The 25,824-nt window shown below is 38.6% G+C and overlaps 1 protein-coding gene across 3 annotated transcripts; it reads right to left on the minus strand.

The window, feature by feature from the left end:
* Positions 1-25,824, minus strand: GYPC (glycophorin C (Gerbich blood group)). Of its 3 annotated transcripts, XM_031554192.1 has the most exons (4): positions 25,615-25,824; positions 4,717-4,828; positions 2,666-2,716; positions 1-244 (listed from the first exon to the last, which is right to left on the minus strand). In XM_031554192.1, the coding sequence occupies exons 2-4, from the start codon at positions 4,796-4,798 to the stop codon at positions 48-50; spliced, it is 330 nt and encodes a 109-aa protein (XP_031410052.1). In that variant the 5' UTR covers positions 4,799-4,828; positions 25,615-25,824; the 3' UTR covers positions 1-47. The 3 variants fall into 3 exon arrangements, with proteins under 3 accessions (XP_031410052.1, XP_003207701.1, XP_010711893.1); XM_003207653.4 differs by lacking the exon at positions 4,717-4,828 and having other exon boundaries at positions 25,615-25,818; XM_010713591.3 differs by lacking the exons at positions 4,717-4,828; positions 25,615-25,824 and adding an exon at positions 15,463-16,242.

Raw genomic sequence — 25,824 nt, forward strand, 5'->3', positions numbered from 1 at the left:
TTTCTGATTGATTCCCGTGGGGAAGTCTCCATGGAAATTCTTGCCTCTCAGATGAAATATTCCTTTTTACTCTCATCCACAGCTTCCTGGAGAGCAGGGTCATTTTTCAAAGCAGCATCAGCGCTTTCAGCAAACTCAGTTCCTTTGGCCTCATTGGTGTGGTAGGTGCCCTTATGCCTGTACATGTACCGTACCATCACAACCAACAGGCAAATGAGGACAAATACCACCGCAGCTATCACACCTAGAGGAAAAGTACTACTGTCAGTAATGAAACACAAGCAGCATATTACAGGCAGGCATCACAGCTTGAGTTACTTGATCAGAAAAAAAATCTGTGTAACATAAGATATTCACAAATTGTAATGGCCGAGGTTAGAAAAGTTTCTGAAAGGAACAAATTGAAGAACTCAGATGGGGTATACATACTGCAGAAATGCAGGTCGAATTCTTGATAGCTTTCTTTCAAATCAATAGCTTGATTCTGTTGAATTCATTGGAACTACATTCAAAAATTCACTGCCATCCCAGTGGTAGTATATATCCATGGGAATATGCGGGCAGCCTGATCCTGCCCCACTGGGTGTACTCAATTTCAGGAGGAGTAAAGGGCACTGAACATTTCTTTGGAGATATTCAACAAATAGCAGGAGCCATGTGCCTGCAGTACTGCTTTCTGTCTGGGAGTTGTCACATCATGTTGTGCTCTAATTAGGAAAATCTTATTTCAATAAACATGAAAGTGACACCTAGGAGGGATTATGGGTAGAACTACATCTCCTAGACTAAGACATTCTTATCCCTGTGCTGACTGGACAAAAATTTCCACAGGTAACCCGAACTCACATGGGACTGAATTATGAATGAAAGCATTCCTAGGTAAGGAAGGTAATTCCAGGCTCCAGGAATGGCTGTGCAGTGAACCCCTATGTCCTGGCTTTGCTTTGTGTCCTTACTTTGCAGTGTCTTTTCCTTTTTTCACTTTTTTTCACTTTTTCCCTTTTCTACAGTGAAAGGTGGAAGTCCAGAACAAAAAAGCACCTGTGACAAGTTCGTAGCTAAAAAATTACAAGTTGCATACCCTCCTCTCAGATCAAATCAATCCTTTAAGAATCTTGAAAATAAATAAGATAATATGAAGCTGATTTATTCAATTTCGATTTTTTTTTCTTTTTTCTTTTTGCACTTGTATATAACTTGGATGTTCTTCTAGGCTCTATAGCTGCTATTCTGTACAAGTACATGATACTGAGCTGATTCTATATTCATGTGACTCCAGGACCAAGGGGATTAAAGGAGTAAACCAAGCATTTAAAGAAAATGAAAAGCATCAGTATAGGGTATTCCTAGGAAAATCCCATATGGGATCCCAGTGGATTTTGAAGCTGCTGTGAGGATGCAGTTGGTAGGAACTCATCTGACTAATTGTAGGCATCTATGGTACAGAAGGCTCCATTTGAGTTAGTCCCATTTGGCTGCTTCTGCAGTCAGTAATATGGAGGGGATGATTCCTGTTCTTCTAGAAATAGAAGTCTGTGTTTGAGATGAATCGTTCTCTGGAAATAAGAACAATTCCACAGTGACAATGACAGCTGTGTAGAGAGTGTCCCTCTTTTGTTCCCTGTATTCAAGATATGAGTCAAGAGATTGTCTCCAAAGCTTTACATTTAGGGGCATCTGTAAACTAAGTTCAGATACTGTACTGACATGAAGATGGGGGTCTGGACGGAACATTATCAAGGTGAATAAAAATAATAACTTTATCTTAAAAAACATGCCTGCAACATTATCCCACAGGTTTTATGGTGCTTGATTCTGGAAAGCAAAGTTATTGCTGGCAGAAGTTAAATTGCTCATACTGGGAACTTTAGATTTACAGTGATATCTCAGTTGTGGTGGGGATTTCATCAGTTTTTCGGGCTGGTATCCCTTGACACAAGAGGTTTTAATAGGCTTTAGATATAGCACAATATTAATAAGCCTGAGGGACTAAGTACAAATCAATTTACCTGCTACTTGTTCATAGAAAGCTGAAATTAAAGGTATGTGAGATGGGACCTGAGGGAAATATAGCAGAGCCTCACCAATTTGCACTAATGATTGGTATACCCTCTTGTGAATAACTTAAATTAGCGCATTAGCATGAAATGAACAAACACAATAAAAGTAAAAAGACAGGGTTCTCTCTGTGAACATAGCTTTGCTAGTTTCTTCTGACAACTGTATTTAGTTTAAATGCATGAGGGTTTTTTAATGGAACACCAGGATGGGCTCTGTGGCATGTTCTGTAAGAATAAAAGGTCAGCTGGTGTGACTTAGCCTGCTCAAATCAAAGACAGCACTCCAATTTTGTATTGTGTGAAAGTCTCGGACCATGGAATGATGAGAGATATCAGAGGTTGACTTTGCTACTGGGTGCTTGGATATTTTGTCCTAAAAGGAGGAATAGATGGAGGTGGTGCAGCTCAGTGGTTCATGCTCATTATCTTATCTCATTATCTTGCCAATAGCCCCTCTGGGAGTAGATTTCCCACTGGCCTAATTAACTCTAATTGTGCCGCTCCTGTTGTCTTGTCAGCAAAGTAGGAGTTTTGCAAAATGCAGGAAAGCAACCAACCTGCTGTTTTAATTCTAATGGTTCTGCTAAGTACAGCCTGCTTCCTACCTCCAATAACAGCCACATCTGCTCCAGCTGTGGAATTCTCAACGTCCCCGTCTATAAATAGATGAGAAGATACAAAAGTTAATTAAAGAAAAAGGACTTGGATCACACGTAGCAGCAGTGACTGTTCTAGCAGTGCTGTATTATTTTAACCTCTGAAACTCAGAACTTAAATAAGATCCTTTGTTAGCAAAATACATTTATAAAACACCTCATTAGAATTGTCTGTTTTCTGTCACCATAACACTGGATAAGAAATAACTAGTACATTATGCAAACTATTGTGGTCCTCAGGGAAACACCTACTGTGTATTATGAGCACTTAACTGTAACATCCTCCAGTGAATGATTATATTAAGGGCATTCAGGTACTGTGATACTCTCAGGCAGGTTTTTTGGGGAGGAAAAAAGGTTAGCACCTATTTACTTTTCTCTTTATGGCTCTTCAATCTGTGGTCTGGAACTTGTAAATCAAATTAGTTCTCTTGATTTTAATTACTACTTATTTGCCTGCAATATTCTGCTTTTAATTTTGGCATTTTTACTTTTAATCTTACAATACATCATGTTATATGTATGGCTTTAAACACAGTCCTCATTTGGAGTAAGTCTGAATTTGGTTCTGATAAATCAAATTACTTTCTTTACTGGTTATAAATTCTTAAAAAACAAAGCAAAAACAAAAAGCATATTTTTGCAAAATACCTAGAGAAAACCTAGAGAGAAGTATTTGACCACATTGTTTTAGAAACAATCAAAACAGCTAACAAATAGGCAAAGTGTTTTAAAGGGGAGTAGAAAAGTAAATTCTAAAAAGCGAGAATTTGTCTCTCCTTATCTGATGCAAACCTCCAGTGAAAGTAAATTCATGTAGATAAGCATTTCCAAACCAACATCTCTGTAGTTGATCGACATACAATCTTGTTTTCAGATCCTTATCTCACATCACTGGTATCAGCCCATTTACTCCTGAATTATGTGTGTGTCTGGGAAGGTGATAAACTCTTGGTGTTTGTCCATGCTAGTTTTATGACAGGACACTCTTTGCGTATTATTGTGTTGTTTATGCGTTTCTTAGTGCTGTTGGTTTCCTAACAAGGCAAATAGCTTTAGGTGAGTTGTTGTTTTTTTTGTTTTGTTTTTTGTTTTTAATTTTTCCTTCTCAGTGTATACAACAGAAAAGTTCTCTTGAAAACAAAAATGCTAATACCAAATCCTATTATAAATTCAACAGTGGCACTGTGGCTGACTCTGGCTCTTTTGCTAGATCTGTGACAGACCCTGCAAGGAAAAATCTCTCAGGAGCTTTTTTCTTACTCATGCCCAGTTTCATATCAAATTGATGAGATGCAATAAATTCATCACAGTCATGTGAAGTGTTTTTTCTGGAAAGGAGAAGACCCTTTCTCTCCCACAGAAGTTCTTCCCACATTTTCTTCTGGCTGTATGCTGATGGAAGGATTGGGCACGCTTTGTGTAATTAAAAAACTCTAATTATGTGTACGTCCATTGAAAACCCATGTGCCTCAGAAGGGATTAATTTCTTCAAGGTCAAATTGTGGAGTGGTTCTTAATACAACAAATATATACTGCATGCCAAAGAAGCAAGCTCCTCTACAACAATAAAATTCTTAAAGATGTGAATTCTGAAGTACTTTCCTATCTACACAGCTTGCTTCCAAACATTAATTCTGGATCAAATCATTATCCCTTTAATTATAAAAAGGTAAGTGAGTAACTGTCAGCTCTTTTCTGTTCTTTCCATGTGTCTCTCAGGCCCAGATAACAAGCAGGTGTCTTATCTCTGGTACTTTACACAGAAGTGCTTTTTGATATTGCAGTATCATCACTTTGCAGAAAAGTTTTCATTTCAATACTGTACTAAGTTTTCAGAAGAATGTTGGTCCCATCTTGAGATATTGAGTAGTTAGCAGTTTATCAGACAATGTTATGTGATTCAGTAAATCGCTAACAGTATGATTCATTCAGCATAGCTCTCATTTTACTGCAAGTATGTCTAAGTCCTACTTTTCTTTGGTGCATTCACTTTTTACCACAGGATGTGTTTGCTGTCCTCTCAGCTGTCCTTGACTGGGTTTTGCTGCAACTTCTGGAGTGCCAGGACACTGCAGCCATCAGTGATCAGGATTTTCCAAGGTCTGCTCCCTAAATCAGTTATGAAGCAAGGATGAGGAAGGGGAGACAGTTATCCTTAGTATACCTGTTTCACAGCCCTTAAGATTTCACTTTGTCAAAAAACAGGATCAGGCTGGCCAAGAAGGTGGTGGAGTCACCATCCCTGGAAGTGTTCAGGAAAAGAGTAGATGTTGCACTGGGTGACATGATATTATTGGTATTTCCAACCTTACTGATTCTATGAGAAATAGGAATGTGATACATAGCAAACATGATTTAGCGGTGGCTTGTTAGGGTATTACGGTTAAGTTGAGGTTGGACTTGCTGATCTTGAAGGTCTTAAGTGATTCTATGGCAATATAATAATATTTCTAGGTGGGGAAAAGGTATCAATGTCATTCAAGATTCTAACCGTATCATCTTTTACAAAAAACGACTAAAGAAAATAAGGTCATTTTCCCAGAGTGGAGGTGAAACCATCCAGATCACCTTATTCCTTCTCTATTCTGCTATTAGCACGGAGGGCACTCAAAGGTCTATATTTCAGTAACTGTTTTTGCACCTGTTTGGTTATTTTCCTTTGTTTCAAGGACATATTTTGTTATCTACTGCTAAACTGTCCTTGCAAAACTTCCTCTGACTATTATACTGGCCCTTGTCCATAGCTGCAATCTGGTCTCAAATGTATTTAGACAGTGTTGTTATTTAGTGCCATTGGTTACCATGACACGCAAAAATCAAACGAGCAAAGGAAAACCTGTTTTTCATAAAAACACTGGTCATCAGAATGGGTTGCCTAAATCAAGAATAGAACGTAGAAATCAAATTGCCTGTTGTTGGAAAAGCAAGTTTCTAAAAGCTAGAATGAAAGGAAAAAATGCTTTTGTGCCATGACCTGAAATTCATCAAATTCCAGTTCTATCCCTAAGCTTACAGATAAGATTTTGCAGTAGAACAACAATTGCTACCTGCCTCATTCTCATCAATCAAATCATGCCGAGAAGGCAACAGCCTCTAAAAGCCCCAGGAAATTTTCTGAGTCTGAAATACTGGAAGTAGATCTCTGGCTTAAGATCTCAAAAGTGAAAACCCTGTACAACTAGCTTTCATGTTAGTGTAACCAGTGATGTTTTTTTTTCCAGTGAATTCCAATAAATTTGTTAAACTTTCTACTCTAGGCATGATTTTGAAATAAAACTTGACTTTTATTAATTTTGATTTTTCTTTTATTTCAAACTGCTCTCATTTGATTTTTGCTGAGGAGCACTTGTTTGAAGAAGACAAGTCCAGCAGTGAAAAAATTTGAAGTTCAGCACTCTTCTTATTTTGTCATACGTTGCTCCTGGCATTTGTGACAGTTTCTTTACATCAGTTGGACTTGATCATCCTTGTGGGCCCCTTCCAACTCAGGATATTCTGTGATTCTGATTCTGCTGTGTAATCCAAAGGACAACCTGATGGGGTGACACATACCTTAACTCAAACTTCTCAGTGTCTGTTATTTCCTATGATAAATCTTCAAAGTAGGACAAGTGTTTACTGCTCTGCAGTACCAAATATATAAAGAAAAGCCTGAGCTTACAGCCTTACAACTTACATTGTAATGAATCTCTTATAGCTGTGGTTCAGTTACACTGCTGTTTTGGAGTGGATGAGTCAAGCTGAATAAGTATACAGATATCTATGTGCAATAAGCTGCTTTTGCAATATAATTTACAAAACCAGTTGGAACTATTGAAGCAGCACTGCTGCTGCTCCTGCCTTTCAGGATTTTCCTGCCCACAAGCTTATGCTTCTGATTCATAGAAACCTAAACCAACCCTTAACATGATGCTCTGTTGCTGCCTGCTTGTGGTTACAATCTCAGAAGTCTTGGCTGCTAAGTTACACTTAAGTTGGTCTCTAAGCGCTTCCTTGGGCAACTCATGTTCTCTCTTGATGTGCATGTTTGTTGCATAAGAAACACTTGAAAGTCACTTAATCCACTGGAATGATGAGTTGAGCTTGTTAGTGCAGCCCTTCTCTTCTTAGGGCTGTCTTAGGCATGCAAACTAGAAACACACTCTTCCTCTTTAATAGGCTCACGTTACCTCTGTATGAAAAACACTGCCGCTCACCTTACAAGTGAGGAACAACCCAGCTTAAGTTTAGTGTCCATATTCTTTGCAGAGCCACCCCAGATTCTGACTACAGAGCAAGCAATGAGTAAGCAGTCTGTAGGCTAAATGTACCTTGAGAATTCAGCTACTTAATGTTTAATGGTTTTGTCTTAAATATTCATACAAGTTATCTGTGGACTTTCAATAAACAGGAGATCTGTTCAAAGTGAATAAGATCCAGTTCATGATTCAGCCCACATACAAATGGAGTTGAGAGAGAGATTTTACCTCTTTATTGATTGATCTTTCACATGTTATAGATTTGATTTGAAGGAATTTTAACTGTAACTTGAGACTATTAAAACTTTACTCAGAGATAGCTACAAAGAGTCTACTATACTGTGTCTTTTTTGGTTTTGCTTTTTTTGTGTGTGTCAATTGACATAACACAAGATATCATACAAATCTTGCCTTATTTAAAAAGGTCTTAATTCTAAAGGGTGACCTCATTTTTATCTAAGGAATTTTTTAAGTGGGGTTTCAAACTGTTCATCACTGCTTCTGCTGAAGATGATAGTACGCTGCTTGTTTGGATTCAGTAACATATTTTAAGCTTCTGAATCTATAGACACCACTAGGAAGTTAATGCAATCCTTAATAATCCTTAATGTTCAATTCTTAATCATTTTTCCTTTTTTTTTCTCTTTTAATATTACTTATATTAAAAAATATTTTAACTTTTATTCTCTCAAGGACTCTTTTTGTTCTTTGTGTGCTCTTCTGCAGTGACCACTCCTTTTGACTGTAAAGGCAGTTCTTAGTATGTCTGTTACCATTACTGATGCAAGATTTCACTTACCACATGTTTAGTATTGAAAATCTAATGAAGTCTTAATATCTCCCCTTGTTTATGAAAGCGTTCTATGTCCGCCTTGCCCTTTGGCTTACGTTTGTGCTTTGCCAACACATTGCATTCTTGAGAAAGTCATTAATCTATTAACCTAAGCATACTGATTTAATTTACTAACTATAGTTAGAACTAGTTCTCTATGGCTGCATGTGTAAAATGAGAACAAACTTCTGAAAACTTAATTGCTTAAGTTGCTCCCTAGCCTGTGTAATGATATTGGATGCATCGCACTGAGTTTTTCCTAGGGTAAAAAAAAAAAGTAATTACCTATTTTAATATTTGCACTAAATATGTAGTGCCCAGCCAGAGCTGGCATCTCTTATCTCAAAGGGTCATCAGTCTGAACCTGTCAATTTAACACATTCTGCTGAAAAGGCCATCACCAGCTCCCATTAGATAATGAAACACATCAAGGCTGTTCTTTCAGAATTAAGGAACAGATTCTCATCTGTCAATCTGGACAAGAGACAGAATAATTTGGCTGCCATTTATATTCTAAATTATTATAATGATAATAATGGTGAGATACAACAGCCGCATGATCTTTTGGGTAAGTAAATGTCCTGTGTGCCACGTTTGAGTTAAATAATGCAGATAGAAATATCTACAATATAAAAATGCACCATGCCCAATCCCTTTGTTATCCTAGCTAACTAAGTACTTTGTCATTAATTCTGAGAAGGAAAAGTCCAGTCTTCTTCAATTAAAATCAAGGCTTGTTCAAATGTTTCCAAACTGTGTAATAGAGTGAGGAATAAAGGGCATTATTAAATTAGTTTAATTAGATTAGTATTGCCACATAATTTCAGCAGTTCACATTTGATTTTGATTTTGATGATAAGGAGAAAGGCAAAAGTGATCATAAAATATGAGAAATTATTTTAATTGCAAAAGATAAGGATTTTCTTAAAACTGAACAGATAGTCTACATTTTGAAATTAAAATTTTGGCTGAAAATAAAGAAATTTGCTTAAAGGGCTCCATAATCTAAACAAAGCACATATTTTTTTAAACCAAATCAAACATATGTGTTCATCTCCAGAAAGAACTAATAAAACTAAAAAAACTAATAAAAACTTTAAGTTTGAGCCACATATATGTGTACATAGACATACTTTTGCTTGCGCTTACTAGAGACTGACATAGAAGTAACTTAGCTCATTCACTTAAAGTTGCTGAACATCAACTACATATTCTAATGTCAATTAAGCACAGTACGTCCAGTATGAGCATTTAAATGGCTTTTTCCCCTTTAGAAGGGGCAGATTTTTCATCCACAAGAAAGTTGGCTTGCACTCGAAATGCACATCTTGCTGGGAAAGATAAATTGATCTGTTATTGCTTCATTAAAGAAGGAGTGACAAATGGGGTAAGAATCAATCTAGAAGCTATGGTCCATGATCAGACAGTCTTCCAGTATGTGTCCTTCCATCTCCCCATTCCTCATTAGAACAGAGCATTTGTTTTTGAGGAAACTTTTGAAATAAACACTAAATAGCCAGAGAATTTGCCTAATAATTTGTGACTTTCCTTCAAAGTCAGCAACTTCAAGCTCCAATCATTTTTGTTGAATCAAAATGGAAACAAAACAGCCATTTACTCACTCACTGAGATCAAAATAATGCACTTAATGGAAAGGAATCACTAGGAATCAATTGATTAACCATTGCAAATTATCACAGGTAATCAAAGTAGCTGAGGATGGATATAGTGAAAATTCAACTGACAGCATGTAACAGATACTTTACTTGTAACACTTGAGAAACAGTCCATGAAAAAGCACATTGCCCTGACCTAAACTTTGCATGTTAGAAAGGTAAGCACAAAAATTTGAACCTTTCAGTGGAAAGTCAGAGGCTAAGAAATCTTTTAGAAGATGTATTGATAGTTCCTTCATTTGTGTAGATGGTTACATGATGTATTGAGAGAGTTTGACCGCTAAACTGCGTGTAATTATTTACCAAGATGTTTTTTAATGTGTACTTAACAGGTCTACCAGCCTCAGTCTTGATTCTCAGGACATTTGATGGTGTCAGCAGAGTGTAAGGTAATTTCCATATTTCTTCACATTACTGAGCTTGATTTTATAACCTTAACAACTACTTAAGATTTAAATTACATCTGAAACACACCCTTTTTCTGGGCATGGTATGATTGAAGACAAACATTAGCCAAAATTAGTCCCCTCAACTAAGACAAGCAGAACCATTTTTTTTTAAATATTTCCTTCAAATATATTTGGCATCATTTTGCCCTGCCTTTGTCTAGGGATATAGCTATTCTTCCTTTGTGCCTCTATATCTGTCCTTACAACCTTTGGAAATCTTGGCTCCATTATTCAGCTTTTGAAGGAAGAGTGGGCAAAGACAAACACTTTACCTCAATTTCTGTGAGAACTGTAGGCTGGAGAGAGAAAGAAGATCAGGTTAGACCAGCAGTGAAGGAAAGGCAGTGAGGACTCAGCAATTCTAAGCTCTGTTTGCCAGCAACTGGTTGACCAGTCACCGCATGCCTTCCAGTGGTCATGCATGTAGGTAAACAGGAGCTGCAGCAATGTACTTTCCATTCCCAATCTGAGATGCTGTGGAAGTGAGCCACTGTATGCAGTGGTGGGATTTAGGGGACAAGGACATAAATCCAAAAGTAAGAGTGTTTCCCTGCTTCTGCCACTAGCAGAAAGCTTGTTCTAAGAAACACAGACATGAAAGGAAAGAAATGTGGCCATTACTTTATTAAGGCTGCTAAATGGCTATTTCTAGTTTTGAGATAAAAAGGCTTGACCTTGTGCTTAAATTACAGGTCATACGACCTAGAAATCACCTGGAACCTGGTGAAAGCCTGCAGTTATGTACAAAGATATTATCCTGACAATTTGAAGAATCTAGAGACTAGCTACATTCCTTAGAAAAGTATAGTAATTTTTCCAACATGGGCAGGTTTCTTCCTTTATGTGTCATTCTCACCACCAATAGTTTGTTGCAAAGTGGTTCTACAGGTGATAATTCTTGGAAACAAGAGCAGTCTGTACTGCATCTCCATGCTTATTTGGTATAAATTGTATTCAGCTACATCCAATTCCTACACCAGTGCTAGCCTAAGGCACTGTTTGCAAAGCACTGCGAAGTAGAAATGTCAGGATGTTTAGCATATGCTCTTTAGGGACACAGAGATCTTTCATGGAACACTGATGAGGTTAGTATTATTAATGGAGATATCTGCAGTGGAAATAAGTTTTCAAATGCTTTAAATATTGAACATATTAAACAAAGAAAATAAGACATTGAAACACCTAAGAAACTTGCAAGGCAAATAATAGCTCACAGCAAAAACACTTCTATTTTCCCAGGATTCTGCAATGAATATGCAGATTTCTTTTGCATATCTCCTGCATTTAAAAAGAAAAGGCCTGTTTCATTATCTGAAAAGCATTTATATATATCAGTCCAAGCTGTCTGAATTGAGTTGAGCAATTTTAGTAAAACTTCTTTAGTATCTATTTGAGCAATTCTGGACAGATTGTGCAATAATTGTTGAAAAAAAAAGGAAAAAGAAATTCTTGCTTGTCTATTGTTTTTGGACAGTTGTCTAGTATTATTTGACAAACAGCATATTGAAGACTTTAACAGCTGAGCATAAAAAGCCTGAATTGGAGCCATATACAGAATATTTTTCATTGAGGAACTTACACTGTTGTGAGATTCATTAGAAATTCATTAATAATGTTCCTCTCTCTTAATGAACAGTGAACAGTCAGTAGCATGTAGTAGAAAGATAATAACCAGCTTGGTGAGATGTTTGATTCCTGGAAGGGAGTCTATGTGATCTGTGCTGTCTTCACAGATGCTGCACAGAGGACACCCCTTCTTGCAGGAAAATTGATTCAGCTCTTGCAGAGGTGTGATGAAACCTGGGGGAAGGAATGGGAATTTCTCTTCCCATCAACTAGGAAGCTAACATAGAAGACTAGCTTAAATAAGAGGCCTAGGTTTCTGGAGTTTCCAATTAGGGAAAATAAATCCCAACTATTACTTTTAGCATTGTTCAGCTAATCCTTTCCAAAAACTGCACCAACGGCTTAGCCTTTCTTAAAGGTAATCAGAGCTTTTTCATAAAGCTTTTGACATGTGCTGGTCATCAGTGCTAGATCTCTCTCCAATAGACTCTTGATATATGTCTCTGCATTATATATGTCTCTGCATTAGGCCTACTATCTTGCATACATATTTTCTGAAGCAAACTTGTCTTGCTTAAATTGGATATTATACACTCCTAAATAGAAAAGAATCCTATTTAGGTTCATCTTCTAGTAAGGAGTCATTTTTGTTTTACTTATCCCTTGATTGGCTCTTTGTAGACAAACGTTGACTTTCATACAACTTGGAGGGCCATAAAAATCTCTGAGGCTTCTGCTTCTCTTTCGAATCTGGTTGAAACTGGTTAGTGGATACAAAAGTTCTTGATGAAAAGTGACAGATGGGTGAACAGATGATTAAGCAGACAGATAGACAGCAGGAACTCATAAGACTCATTTCATTAGGAAACTGGACTGAAAACAGAAGTGGCAGTGGGTGGAAGTACTTGGATGATGTTCATATAATGGTCATCAATTAAAATTGCCATTTTTTTGCAGCAGATTCAAAGAATATAGGCAATGTCTCTAGTGGTTTAAATAAGAAAGGAAAAGCCAAATGGACAGTGCTAAGATTATTTTCAGCTCCTTGTTTGGTCAGAATATTATGTTTTTATAGTTTGGACTATATTTTAAATCTTTAAAGCCAAATTCAACTTGGACAGCCCTGGCAATTTCAATGGAGGATTAATGTGTGTCATTAAGCAAAGAAATATGGTCTAGTACTTTTCAATAGCAACAAATGCTTGCAAAGGCACTTCTCTAATCACCATATTTTTGGCTTACTGCAAAGCTCTTGGACTGATCCTTTCCTAAATATATGGAATGTACATGCAGGAAAGCTGAGGGTGAATTGCTGTGATTTGAGGTGGTTGCTATATTGCAGCTGAAAAGTGCATTCTTGCTGCTCTTTTCCATTCAAGCTGATTCAGCAGAAAACTAGCCCACCAGAAAGAAAGAGGCAGGGGGTATTTACTTATTGGCAAAACTGATTCAAAGTCAGTGTGTGGTCTGACTGTCAGTTATTCTGTAACGAAGAAGGGGTTTTGTGTAGACAGAGAGGAAGGCAGGAATGAGCTTTCAAGCAGTGAAGTACATTATTAATCTATACTCAAAATGAACAGGTTCTCCTAAAAGAGAAGCACAAGGGGAAAAAGAGCTGGATAAAGCTGGATAATTCTCATTAGATTGCTCTTAACAGAAAACTCCAGTTTTTCATGGACAAGCAACTCCTTTGAAATGCAGTGGCTTGGCAAATGTTGAGAGCATGGTATTTTCTGTGTAAGAACATATAGAAGTAAGGGTCCTCTCTCAACTGTATAAATAGGGACTCTGTGGCTCTGCTCCCCTCTGCCTGCCTGCCTGCCTGCCTGCCTGCCTGCCTGGAGGGATGTTGCTCTGCCATAGCTGAATCAGCAGCTAACACCAACAGCAATCCTTCCTGTCCCATTTACACTTGTAGCAAAGCAGGGCATCATTCCAACACACGAAGTGAAATACTGAGTTGCATACATGCAAGGTACGATTTGTAAAAGCATGCTCTGTGATGCTGCTTTTGGTCCCTTTGAAGTTAGTGACAGATCTCCCACAAATTTCAACTGCAAAATTGGGCCAGTGGTGAAATCTTTTAAAAAAATCCATGTTATGAATATTAGAAACACGATAGAACTGGTGTTCCAGAATTAAGATCACCAGATGCAGCATCTGCTCATCCTTTCTGTTTTTCCAATTCCCAAATTTATTCACCAGTTGATGCTATAGTCTGAAAATCTTTGCCTTCTCAGCAATCATGAAAGTGCTTGAAAATTTATCAATGTCCTTTTATAACATCCCCAAACTACTTATTATCATCTCCAAAGAAGTGTTCTTTAGAATAGTATCAGAAGGTCAATTTATTCCACTGAAACACCTATTATTATAAAGAGAGAGAGAAAAAAACAACAACAAAAAAAGAACGAGCCAACTGCACCAGTGCAGCCCTGGAAAATATGAAGTCATCAGTAGAGTTCAGCCAGAACAGACTCCCATTAAACTCTGTTTAAGAGCCAAGTTCCGCCCTGAGATATGTGTTAGCTGCAGTTTATGTCGGGGGGAGCTGTGCTGTACTTCAGAGCAAGGCTCAGTCAGGAGTGTGTATCCATTACCAATCAAAGAGAAGATCCCACATCCCTTTTGTATTTTTTTTGTTTCCTCTGTATAGATGGAACAGAATTCTTAAAGAGGTAAATAAAACAATCCCAAGTTTCACGATGCCTTTCAATTTTGATTCTCTCCTCTCGTTTTGATCCTCAAATCTGAATGACTGTTTCTGCATCCACCAAGTTACCCTCCTGGTCGTTGCTATTTGGGCAAGGTGGGGTGATGCCTCGTTCCCTGATACAAGCCGTGCCTTCAGCAGCGCTGATCTCCCAGGATTGAATTCCTTCAATTACAAGGTAAAAGAGCTCATTCAAGGAGAGGGAAGAGGGGGAGGTGAGGCTCAATTCTGCCAAGCTTTGAGCAGGAGGTTAAAGTATTTCATACCAGAAACTCTGGTAAGTGCAAAGGCTTTTGTAACTCAGGACACCTCTATAAACACTGAAATACTAATTCAGATTCAAGAATTTCCTGTGTTTCAGACCTCCTAGATGGCTGTCCTGTGCTTTTACTTTCCTCAGATGACTAGCAGGGAAGATGGCCCATCAGCTCTGTGCTTCTTACAGCACGTTCATGGGCAGAGCTGTAAAAGCATTTAAGGTCTGATTAGGTGAGAAAGCTCAGTGCCATCAGGATCAAACTGATCTTGGCAAACCACTTTTCCTGGATGCTTTAACAGAGGTGATGTTGTCCTTGGGAAAAAAGTTCTCCTTTTCTTAATGCTGGTGTTTAAGATAGCCAACTGGAGAGAGTCATGGGAAACACAGGCAGTTCTGGTAAAATCACAGTGTGACTTCATCGTGCGATGTCAATGAAGGGATGTGAAAAATTGTTACCAAGTCCTATTAGGTAGATAAGAAATATCCCAACAAGGATGAAGAACAGGAAAGACAGAGAAGTGTGCTCTGGAAGTCTGGAGAGATTATATGACCCTCAGCCACAGTTGTGGTGCCGTATCTTTGCACTGGTTTTGCATTTCTTTCTACATCTCCCCTCTATCCAGAGTTACGTCCAGTGTGAGGGATAAGAGATGCTTTTGCCCACAAATAACAAGCTGCTACCTCTATCTGCCACACAGTAGCAAGCACAATTGTTTACTAAGCTGGACATCAGCATGTATCCGTATCTCCATGGCAGACTTCCTTCAGTCACTCAGAAGCCCTAAACCATGCTGTGTGCACGAACAGGAGGTTACATCCCTTAGGGTCTGAGAGCTTCTTCTCAGTTGTTATCTTGAAGGAAATCATTTAGGTAGAAAACAACACTTATTCGATTTTCCAATTTCTCATCCAGTGAGGAAAATACACCCCTCTCTCGGGAAGAAATGATAGACACAATCTTTAATCACAGGACATTTACTTCCCCTCCCCCAGTGACTGCAATTTCATACCTGACAAAAATAGGCACTGAGGTCTCCAAAGGGAATAGCTTGTATTTCCCCCTCTGGCCACTTCCACCATCTGCTGGGGTCCTATGTGAGCTGCATCATGTTTTGAAGGGAGGAAGATCTTCGCAGTGCTTCAGGATCACATCACTTAAGAACAGAACCGTGGGAGCAGGGAGGTGGAAGCCATGCTCCTTCCTCTGCTCTGCTGCTGGCCCCTGGAGAACACAGGACACAGGATATTCTTCCTGCCTGGGGAGGGCTCAGAACAGCTGGGAGAAAAGACATGACCTTTTCCTTAAAGGAAGTGCAAGTCGTGAAAGGGGTAAAGTCCACTGTTTTATGCTGCATTTCATCTTAAAATTGTGTCAAACTGTTGTACCTGTGCCTGCTCCTGCTTTCTCCGTCAGTGCTTAAAGCTGAGCCTGACTTATAAGGAAATGACACTTTTAAAATTGTTTCACCATCTCTGTTGCCCCATTGTTGCTCCATGAACCTTGTGACACGAGTCAAATGCAGATGAGATGAAAGGATTCATTCATCCCAAGTGAAGGCAAAGAGCAGCAGTAATGCAAGAGAAGGTCTTGGTCGTGTTCTGCTTCCGTCTCACGGTTATGTCCCCAGGATGCAGACATTAAGTATCTTGCACAGAGTGTGGGAGGAGGAAGAAAAGTCTTTGTCTGAGATTCACGAATTTTAATGGCTTCCAGAAGGGGAAATCTTTTACTAAGGAGCAAAAGCGAAGTTCAGAAAAATGCAAAAGCATTTATCTTCCTGGTTGTGTTCCTGCCTGCCAAAAGTGGGAAGGTTGGTTTACTCCTCCTTGGTAAAAAGGGTCCTAGAGGAAGAATGAACTTAGGAGCCATAAACATCTTTTCTTCATGTGCAAAGAACTTAGATCAACAGGAAATATTCTTTGATGGGATCATACAGAATCTGTCTATCTTTATTTGCTCCCCACTACTACATGCCTACACTTCTGTTTCCCACAGGAACTCTGACTTACCACTGATAAATCATTTTGCCTTCATTGAAATTTGTAATGATAGTAGATGGAACTGCATCTGAAGCATGTTCACTAGCTGTAATGGATGGCATTTTTGTATTATCACAGAATCATTAAGATTGGAAAAGGCCTCTAAGATCATCTAGTCCAATCGTCCACCTACCCACCAATATCGCCTGCTAAACTATGTCGCTAATTTTGTATCTTTTACCTGGGTGAAATTTGCCAAAAAGTAAGGCTGCAGAGAATTACACCAGCCTCAGAAGCAGCACTCCCTCCAAGCACAGATTTTCCAGGTTCTGCATAAGTCTCATAAACCCATGTCTTTATTTCTGTGAATGATTTACAAGATCAGAAATGTGTCTGAAAGAAAATCTAGAGTTGGCTGGTGACCCTGGATTTTATGCTCTTCCATGTGTGTATGCATGTGCATACAGCATCCCTTATTTTTGCACTTTGTCATATATTGTGCTGGAAAGTTAGCTTTGACAAGTTGAAAAGTATAAAGATTAGAGCAATCATGTTTACATGTATTGCCACCTGCTACTTCTCTTCTTCTACGGTGCTTAAATGTTCAGGCAGAAGGCTTTGAAACACGCTACCTGTAATGCACTTAAGAACTCTGCTGGATTTTCAGTTTGGTTTAATCTCTACTGCCTAGAGACTATCTCATAGAATATAAATGAATATATTTAGGGAAAAATTATTTTCAAGGAGAAAACCCTAAAGACCTTCCAATTTGATATGCTTCACTAGTTGATGTCATTTTTAATGTTTTTTTTTTTTTTTTTGCATTTTATCTTCATGTTTCAGGAGGCCTCCATCTCTTCCAGAATGAGCAACATAATGAGGGAAGACCCATCCATGAAGATTAATCCCATCTTCCCATGGAAGATGGATGTGTTCAACTTCCCTTGTTGAGGGCACTGACGTGGCAAGCAATTCTTTGGTGATTTTTGTTTACAAAGTAGATAGAATAAGAGATAAATTATTATTTACAGGCTAAACAAAGCAAAATAAAAATGTTGCATTTTATCAAGAAAGAATGGGAAGGATGTGAGGGAAAAGATGGTAAGAGCTGCTATTAATATGATTATGAAGGAGACATTGACAAGAGAGCTGGAAATAGAGGAAAGATTTGTCTATGTCAGGCTATGAGCAAACCAGCTACTTTCTGAGGGCTTTGCAAGCTCATCTTTCCCATCTCACCACATGAAGCCACCATGCATGATTGCCATTTGGAATTGGGTTGGTTTAAGAAGTAATCTATAGCCCTAAAGCTAACCACTGCTTGAGTTCTAGCCATGGAGGAGAAGTCACCTCTCACTGGGAATGGGAAAAACATCATAGGCAATCAACAAGGTTTCATTTGAATTGGTCCCTTTCCGTTAGAAGATCAAAATCTGCAAAAGAGCAACCTACAGATCATCGTTTTTCTCCCTGACTTTGTGCTGTTCTATCTGGAGTTGCTGGTGTTGGAATGCTGATGTTAGCAGAAGACATTCACTCCACTCTTCTCCATGACTACAGCAGGAGTGCTATGAATGACAGGAAACATGACCAGCATCTTTCATTTTGAAAAAAAAATTTGAAGATTTTAGAGAGATTTTGAAAAAGAACAAGAAAGCTGTGAGTTCCTCTTTTTGTAAAGCAGGAACAGAATCATGGCACTGAATGGCAGTTTTGTTTCCTGGTCTGCTCTGCTCAGTGCTTTATGCAGGTTCTTCTGCAGACTAATCCTGTGCACATCCCCCTGTTTCCACCAAGCGCTTAATTGCTATTAGTTGTTGATAGTACAGCCTTGCTTAAAATAGAAATAAATCCCACTGTGTTCAGTGAGGGAAAACTGGATCTTTGTGGAACAGAGACTCCCAAAATTGAAGTCTGCTGATGTTATTATGAACATTGAAGGGAGACAGACAATAATAAACTCTTCCAGTTATGGGATCCAGGATGTAAAAAAAAGTCCCAGGTTCTAAGTGAAAATTCCTATGACAGGAAAGATCTGGAGGCGGGGAGATATTGTTTCATAGCAAGTTGTGGAGATGGGAGAGCAAAGAGAAACCGATTGAGAAAAGGGATGGTGGTGGAAGAGGGGACAACTCCCAAAGGAAACACTGCCTCAGCCCATTGCCTGACAAAGGAAGATTTATGTCTTCCTTGCCTGTGCTATCTTCCTTCCCACTGCTGGGACTGTGGAACATCCTTGAAAGAAGCAAGGAAATTATGTTTAGTAACTGGACTGTCTCTCCTTTGCTGAGACATGAGCCCTTACCTGTAGGCTGAGAAAGGGACCAGCATGAAGGTGGGGGATATCTGAAGAGGATATCTGAACTAGACAACCTGATAGGGCAGCTGTGAGAGAAAGATCACAGCAGAGACTGGTCCACTCTCAGTGAGCATGCTTGTATAAAGATACACTCCCTGTACTGTTCATCTGTGCTCATGACACTGGAATGAACTGTCGTATAGTTAGAAGGACAATCTCTGCTAGATTAGAAATTCTGGTTATATAAGGTTATATAAGGACTTCTTTAAAATTTCAGGAAATAATAGTCTCAACTGAAAATGTGATTTTGTAATAAACTGGTAAATTTCTATCTCTAATATGCATTAAGTAAACCTTCAAAATTGAATTCAGCAATATATCCACATAGATTTCAGAATATAGAAACGAAATATAAAAATAGTATAATTTTGACGTTAATTGAGAATTTTTGAAAAGTTGCCCAAATATTCTGAATTCAAGGATGGCATTTTCAGACTAATTCTCCTTAATCCTCTAGAAATACTTTTCTCTCTGCTTTTCATACATGAAGCTCTTTAATAACTGGGGTTAAGTGATTTCTGAATTATTTGCTTAACCTATCAATTATCTGGTTTAATTAAAGCTGGCCATCAGCACCTGTTTTTTTCATCCTTTATTAAGAGACTGAAATATCCAATTAAGAGATGAGAAGCACCTTGTTTTCAGATTAAGATGTTTTTTCAAAGAAAACAAGGGTTTTTTTGGTTGCTGTTTTATAGAGAGAATAAATGTTTGCTACACAGAGGCATGAAGTCAATCTGAAACAAAATTTGTGGTATCTGTTCCAGTATAAATTCATTTGTCCCATAATATTTTGAGGTAGACACAGAAATGCAGAATGCAATTTAATTGATTTCCTCTAGATTTTTACTTATTGAGACATGAATCTTACACTGGTGTCCAAGATAAAGCAAGTGCTGTGATGCCTAAATTTAAAATATGGAGTGATTCAGTGTCAACACCTTTGTGAGCTGACAGGCTGTACAATAGTCAGCAGAGAGAGAGCTGAATCTGGTGTCTACAAGAGAGAGTTTGAATAAGGCTGCTTTACTGATGCTTTACTGTATCATACAAAAAAGATTTTAAAAAATATTTTCCAACTTCTTATATATAGCCTAAACCTCTTTCTTGCTTTCTTCCTCATTGTTGAGTTTATGCCTCAGCCAAGCCTTCAAAAATCTGGTCATTTTTCTGCAGCTTTTGGAGGTGTCTTTCATATAAAAAAGAGAAGATAAGCTTGTGGGTGTTGGTCTGTGAATGGAGATGCAGTCAGGAAAATAAACCTCTCCATGCCCGTAACTCTGATTATGAAAAGGTGCATAAATACTGAAGAGGGGGTGTCTGTACATAAGTAAGTCTAAGTCTGCACACAGATGTAAACTTCATATATGCATACACTGTGTGTATGATATATGTGTCCGTATAGAAAGAATTCAAATCCACTTTGCAGGTTTGCTGTTGCTGAAACTGTCTGTCTTTCCAAATCTAAACATCTGCACATACATAGAGGCTTGATGTTTGATTATGCTGAGCTATAAGCTTTTTACACATGCTCTTTGTAATGTGGACTGCCTCCTCAAAGTAGATATTTTAAACATGCAGTCTGCAGGAAAATAGGAATTTATCACTCACGATAATATGAAGCTGTCACAGGGTGTGTTCAAAAGCCCCCCTGCAACTTACAGATAAAGAGCTTAACTCCATTTCAGGGCTTATCTGAAGAAGAAAGAGGTAGACCCTCATGAAATAACTGAGTTTTTTTTCAAGGATGGAAAAAGAGAAGGAAAGGGAAGGTGCAGAAGAACAAATGCAGCAGAACAAGTTTAACCCATTGAGATTTTCAGTAAAGTTTTCTGCTTCATCAGGAAGAATCCTGCAGTGAAACATATGTCAGAAGAGAAGCAGATATGAGAAAGCGGTCTTCTTTGCAGATGAGAAGATTAATTAAGAGAGAAATCACTTAGCCAGATGTCTCATTGGTGAAACTATACGTGCAAGGTACATCTCAATGAGAGATCAGCAGAGCAAAGACAGTGCATTTGACTTCTTTGCTAACATTAGAGAGAGAAGAGTCTGGTGTGAATTAGATCATGCTGACTCTTGGAGAAATTGAGGAGCATGGATCTGATTTCAGCTACAAATTACAAGCTACATGCCTGTTATCATGCCGCATGATCGTTGCTTGATATAGTTGAGTTAATGTGTTAGAAATAAATTATGCAGAGAAAACAGTCCTTTTCTCTATTTGTGTTCACAACTTGCTGGCAAACCCAGACTGATTTACCCAAATGCCAGTCTTATTCTTTCACAGAGTAGTTTTACAAAATGCTCTGCAGCCAGTGGATTTCTCAGGAACTCATTACTGGGGTAACTGTCAAATTCATTTGACTTAGGAACTGAAGTCTTTCAGAAATAAGTTTAAAGCGTGGTCTGTGTGCTGCCCAAGTACCCGCCCAGCTAAGGTGTTCAGGTACCTTTGTCTCTGCAGTATTGTGTTGACCCCAATTTTTCATGCATTTCTTATTGCAACCCAGATGTGAAACAAAAAACAAACATACAAAAAAAAAAAAATTCCTCCTAAAACAGCTTAGGATGGAAGGGACCTTTTAGATCATCCAGTTCCAACCCCACTGCCATGGATAAGGTTGCCACAAAATAATTGTGCCAGTTGCTAAATGATTTCTAAGCTGCATCTTTTTTCCAAGCATGTACTACAAAATTATAGAGTAGGAAGCAGAGAGCTGTTGCTTACTGGATCTGTTGGAATCTGTTCTTTTTTCTGTCTCCTACCTGTTATCAGTGACTTTCCATACTCAAGACTAGCCCAGGAAAGCAGTCATTTTTCTACTACCTGTAAAATCTCTATGTAGTCTACCAGCTTTCTGGGGAAAGGATGTCTGCACAGCACCTCGCACAATCAGATCTCTCTGTTGGCTTGAATTTCTCTATGCTATAGGAATACTAATCCCTCCTCAACAATAGAGACAGGCACTCTGCAGAGCAGACACACAAACAGACTTTCATTAGAGAATGCAGTCCCCAAAGCCTGTTTTACAAAAGGCTCTGCTGATTGGACTCAGTCATTTGAACAGTGATGGGTACAGCGTATGTTCCACAAGAGCCTCGAAAGAAAGGTGCAGCAGTATCAGCAATGAGTTGCAGACACGACACAATTCTGTGTTAGTAATAGGCTTAAACACAAACAGCCAAAGCTGAATCTTTAACACCTATTGTGTAAACTGTTGGTTGGAAAATTTCTCCATTTTTAATTTTTTATTTTGTGAGAAGCAGATCTCAGAATTGCTGAAAAGTCCATTTTTTATAAAAGCAAGCTCCTATCTCAAGGGACATCTGTCCTCTGACCCAGTTTAGCAATTCGCCAGCATCTCTGCTGTTAATTACTGAAATTTCAGGTGTGTTCTGAGCCTTCCAATTTGCAGACTTTCACATCCCCATCTCAGGCATTGAGATGTTGAGGAGAAGCCTTGGAGTATAAAGCCAAATTTTCCAATTCATATGCACAGTAGTGGAAGACAAATATATAGACAGAGGCATTCAATTTACATAAATGCTTTGTGGCACACATTTTGAGCCTTCTGTGCTAAAAATGGGAGGTTATTATAATCTACAGGTTTCCTCACTTATAAATACTCACAGATTTACCTGTAAAGACCAGTGTTTTTGTAATCAGTAGCCCCTATTTTTGTTTGTTACTTACTGTCACAGACAGGTGATTGAGGCTGATGAAATCAGATCTGCCCCCAAAGCAGTGAACAGTGTAGTTAAAAGGCTAAAAGACCATTTGAGCTTTCCACATGCCACAAGTGAAAGTACTGGTATTGCTCCATGAACATTCAGAGGACTACTTTACAGCCCTTGAGATTCAGTCTTGCCTTCTCTGATCACCTTCTCTGTGGGGATGGACACCTTTGAACCCCAGCAATGGCTTTGCATAGCTCACTGCCTCTCCAGGCTGCACTTTCCACCCAGTGATGCTGGCTTATGTGAATACTTCACCTCATGTTGCTCATTGCCTCAGAATTGAGTCACTGCAGTCCAACAGGAAGAGGGCAAAACCTGCAGTTAGAGTAGAGATTGCCCAACTTGTGGAATTCTTCCAATTTTGTAATAAGTCAGGCAGTTACTTCCTGTGCATCTGAGCATAGTTTGGAAGAAGCAAATATGTCACTAGATGGTGATATACTTAGAAATTATATGTTTGAAAGTCGGGAAGTTCACATCTCTTTAGTGAGGCTAGTCTTAATAAAAATAATGACAATAATGGCATGAAAAAGAAGAAGAAAGAAAATGGAAATATATTCAGAGCACAATATTGTACTGAATCCAAGCCAATGAATTTGAGGTCCTAACTCCATTTTTGGCTTTGTTATCAGACTTCTTTCCTTAGGTATTCCTGGATTCTAGCTACATGCAAATGTCCATTACAGAACAATGATGGACTAAATATTTTACACACTTCCTAACATCAGCAGACTGAACTACTGGCTCACCCAACTGTCCATTGAGTATACAGGGACCTCACTGAGAGCGATGGGATATAGGAGCCAAGCATGCTCCCTGACATTATAAGGTATGGCACTCCCATCGAGAAGCAGAATACATTTGCTGACTTTGCAGAGGTGAACAGTTTAAATCTGAAACAGCACTCTGCTCCCACCTGGATCGGTAGGATCATACTGTACTTATAGAATTAATAAAAATCCCTTATCAGCTGCAGTGAACACAAGGAGATAAGCAAAGAACACAAGCAATTAGGTAACTTAACCCTGCTTAATTTACATCAGTAGGCAGCTGCTCTGCGGTCTCATCTGGAGGTACCTAGGAATAATTAATATAGTCAGTAATAATTAATACATTCAGTCTAGTCAAAGGGTTTTGGTGATTCTTTATACATTTTCATGCCCATTTCAAAGATTTTCACTATAATTCTGAAGAAAATGTGTTTTCCCAAATATTCTGCCTTTCTGGTAAACATCTGCCATCCATACTGTACTGCTCTTGGTAGTACACCAGCCTTTTGATGTCTTGTAACTTACAAAAATTACTGGAATTTTACTAACAAATAAGACCTTCGTCCCCAGACCTGACCCCCAAAAAACTTCAACCATTATACAAATAATGCCCTGGTTTTACTGTACCAGAGTATGTTGCAGATTTCTCTTTAATTTTATTCTTTCTCTGTCATTTGATCCATGGAATTAAAAATAAATAGATAAATAAAACAAAACAAAAAACACCAAAAACAATAATCAGAGGGACACAAAGTGAAATAAGATACATTCTGTCTGAATCAGTAAGAGAAATTATGAGGGTAAGTAAAGAATAGTGTCTTTTTTTTTTTTTTAGGCTGAATTCTTATTCTAGCTAGATTGGAAACCACTTATTTGGTGTTTTGAACTGATCCTTGGCTTGTCAGCTGTCCAAGTCTGTCACTAGAGACGGAAATTTGGGTCTGGACCGTTGGTGATACTGCACAAGGAGCAAAATGAACCTCACTGAGTCACTACCACCCTCCTGCACATGTATTGAGAGCACCAATGGAAGTCATTTATTCAAGCTTATGTAAACTCAAACTCTCAGAATCCTGAATTAGCCTGCCTGTTTCTTTCCTGTCTATAACAGAAAACAAACAGTAACAGAAACAATAGTAAACAAGTCATTATCTCCTAAACTGCTGAATAATATAGAATAATGTATAAGATAAACTTATCATCTAATCTTTAGAGTTGGTTGGAACTTGCAAAAAGGAATAAAGAGTAAGCAGAAATTGCTGCCTGGGATTCCAGAGTTACTGCTCGCTGTGCTGTTTCTGCTGGATCAGCCTGTCCCATTCAAAGCTCAGGAAGCACCGCTGCCATTAGCCTCCATACAGACCAAATATTCTGACAGCACAGCCCAAATTTCCAGCAGCTCCCAGCAATCCTGTCTGTACATTTTGTCTTCATTACTGATACCACGGAACGATAAACAATTCTGCTATTGGCTGTTTGTTTATTAAAAATATTACAAAATTACTGCCTCAAATTAAAACAGGAAAGATTATACCAAAATCATAAAGGAGAGGGTTGCGTCCTGCTGTTTCAGCGCTGAAAACTTTCCTCAGTTTATCAGACCAGAATTCATCCCCTTCTCTTCCGCTTTCTTTTTTTAAGCTAACCCAAAAGGAATGCAGGCATGCTGCCGTTAAGCATCTGTGTTCACTTGACTGTTCAGGCCAAACTCTCTTTCCAAGTTCACTAAAATATGCAGAGTTATGCCAGCAGAGAACTTGCCCTCCTGTACCCTCCCTTGCTGAGAAGCAAACTTGCTTGTCCTTAAGCCCACGTTTCTACATTTTCAGAGCAGAAACACATTGTGACTTTAAATATAGACGGTCCGTTTGTGGCTTTGCATCTCATGTTACACGCAGACAGCCTGGGACTCTAAACAGAAGTTGGGCAGCACCATTAATAGCTCAGAAAAGCATCAGGAAGCTTTCAAAATGCTCTATATTTTCATTCCTGGAGGTGCGGTAGGGAGGGAAAAACATCTAAATTTTCTTAAACCAGTGTTTAGACGGAAACATTACTGAGTTTGCTTGGTCCTATTCAGGAGCTGGAGTCTGCAGAGCCGTTTCAGTTCTTCACACATGCACGCACGCACACACAAAGAATTAAAAAGGAAAACAGTTTCATCGCAACTTTTCTCCTTCAGGATGAGTCTCAGGCATTTCTTTTTTTTTTTCTTTTTCCCTTTCACATGAAACACATTTGACAATCCTTTCCTTAAGCGTCAGATTGGTAAACCCACTCTTACTGCAAGGAGGGGGGATAAGGGTACTCACGTGGTTGAGATGTCGTATTGTTTTGGTAACTCATAATTTACGCCTTTGAAAAATGCCTTATTTGTGTTGACAGCCTCTCTTCCCTGCTCAGAACCGACGGCGGGATTGAACAGAACAGCTGGAAGAGCCCAGGAAAATGCGGCTCTTGTTCAGGCTCTCCTTTCCTGGCTCCTGACCCCTTTACAACTGGAAAAGGAAACAGCACATGTG

This window comes from Meleagris gallopavo, chromosome 7 (genome assembly GCF_000146605.3).
Source record: "Meleagris gallopavo isolate NT-WF06-2002-E0010 breed Aviagen turkey brand Nicholas breeding stock chromosome 7, Turkey_5.1, whole genome shotgun sequence".
Lineage (NCBI taxonomy): Eukaryota > Metazoa > Chordata > Aves > Galliformes > Phasianidae > Meleagris > Meleagris gallopavo.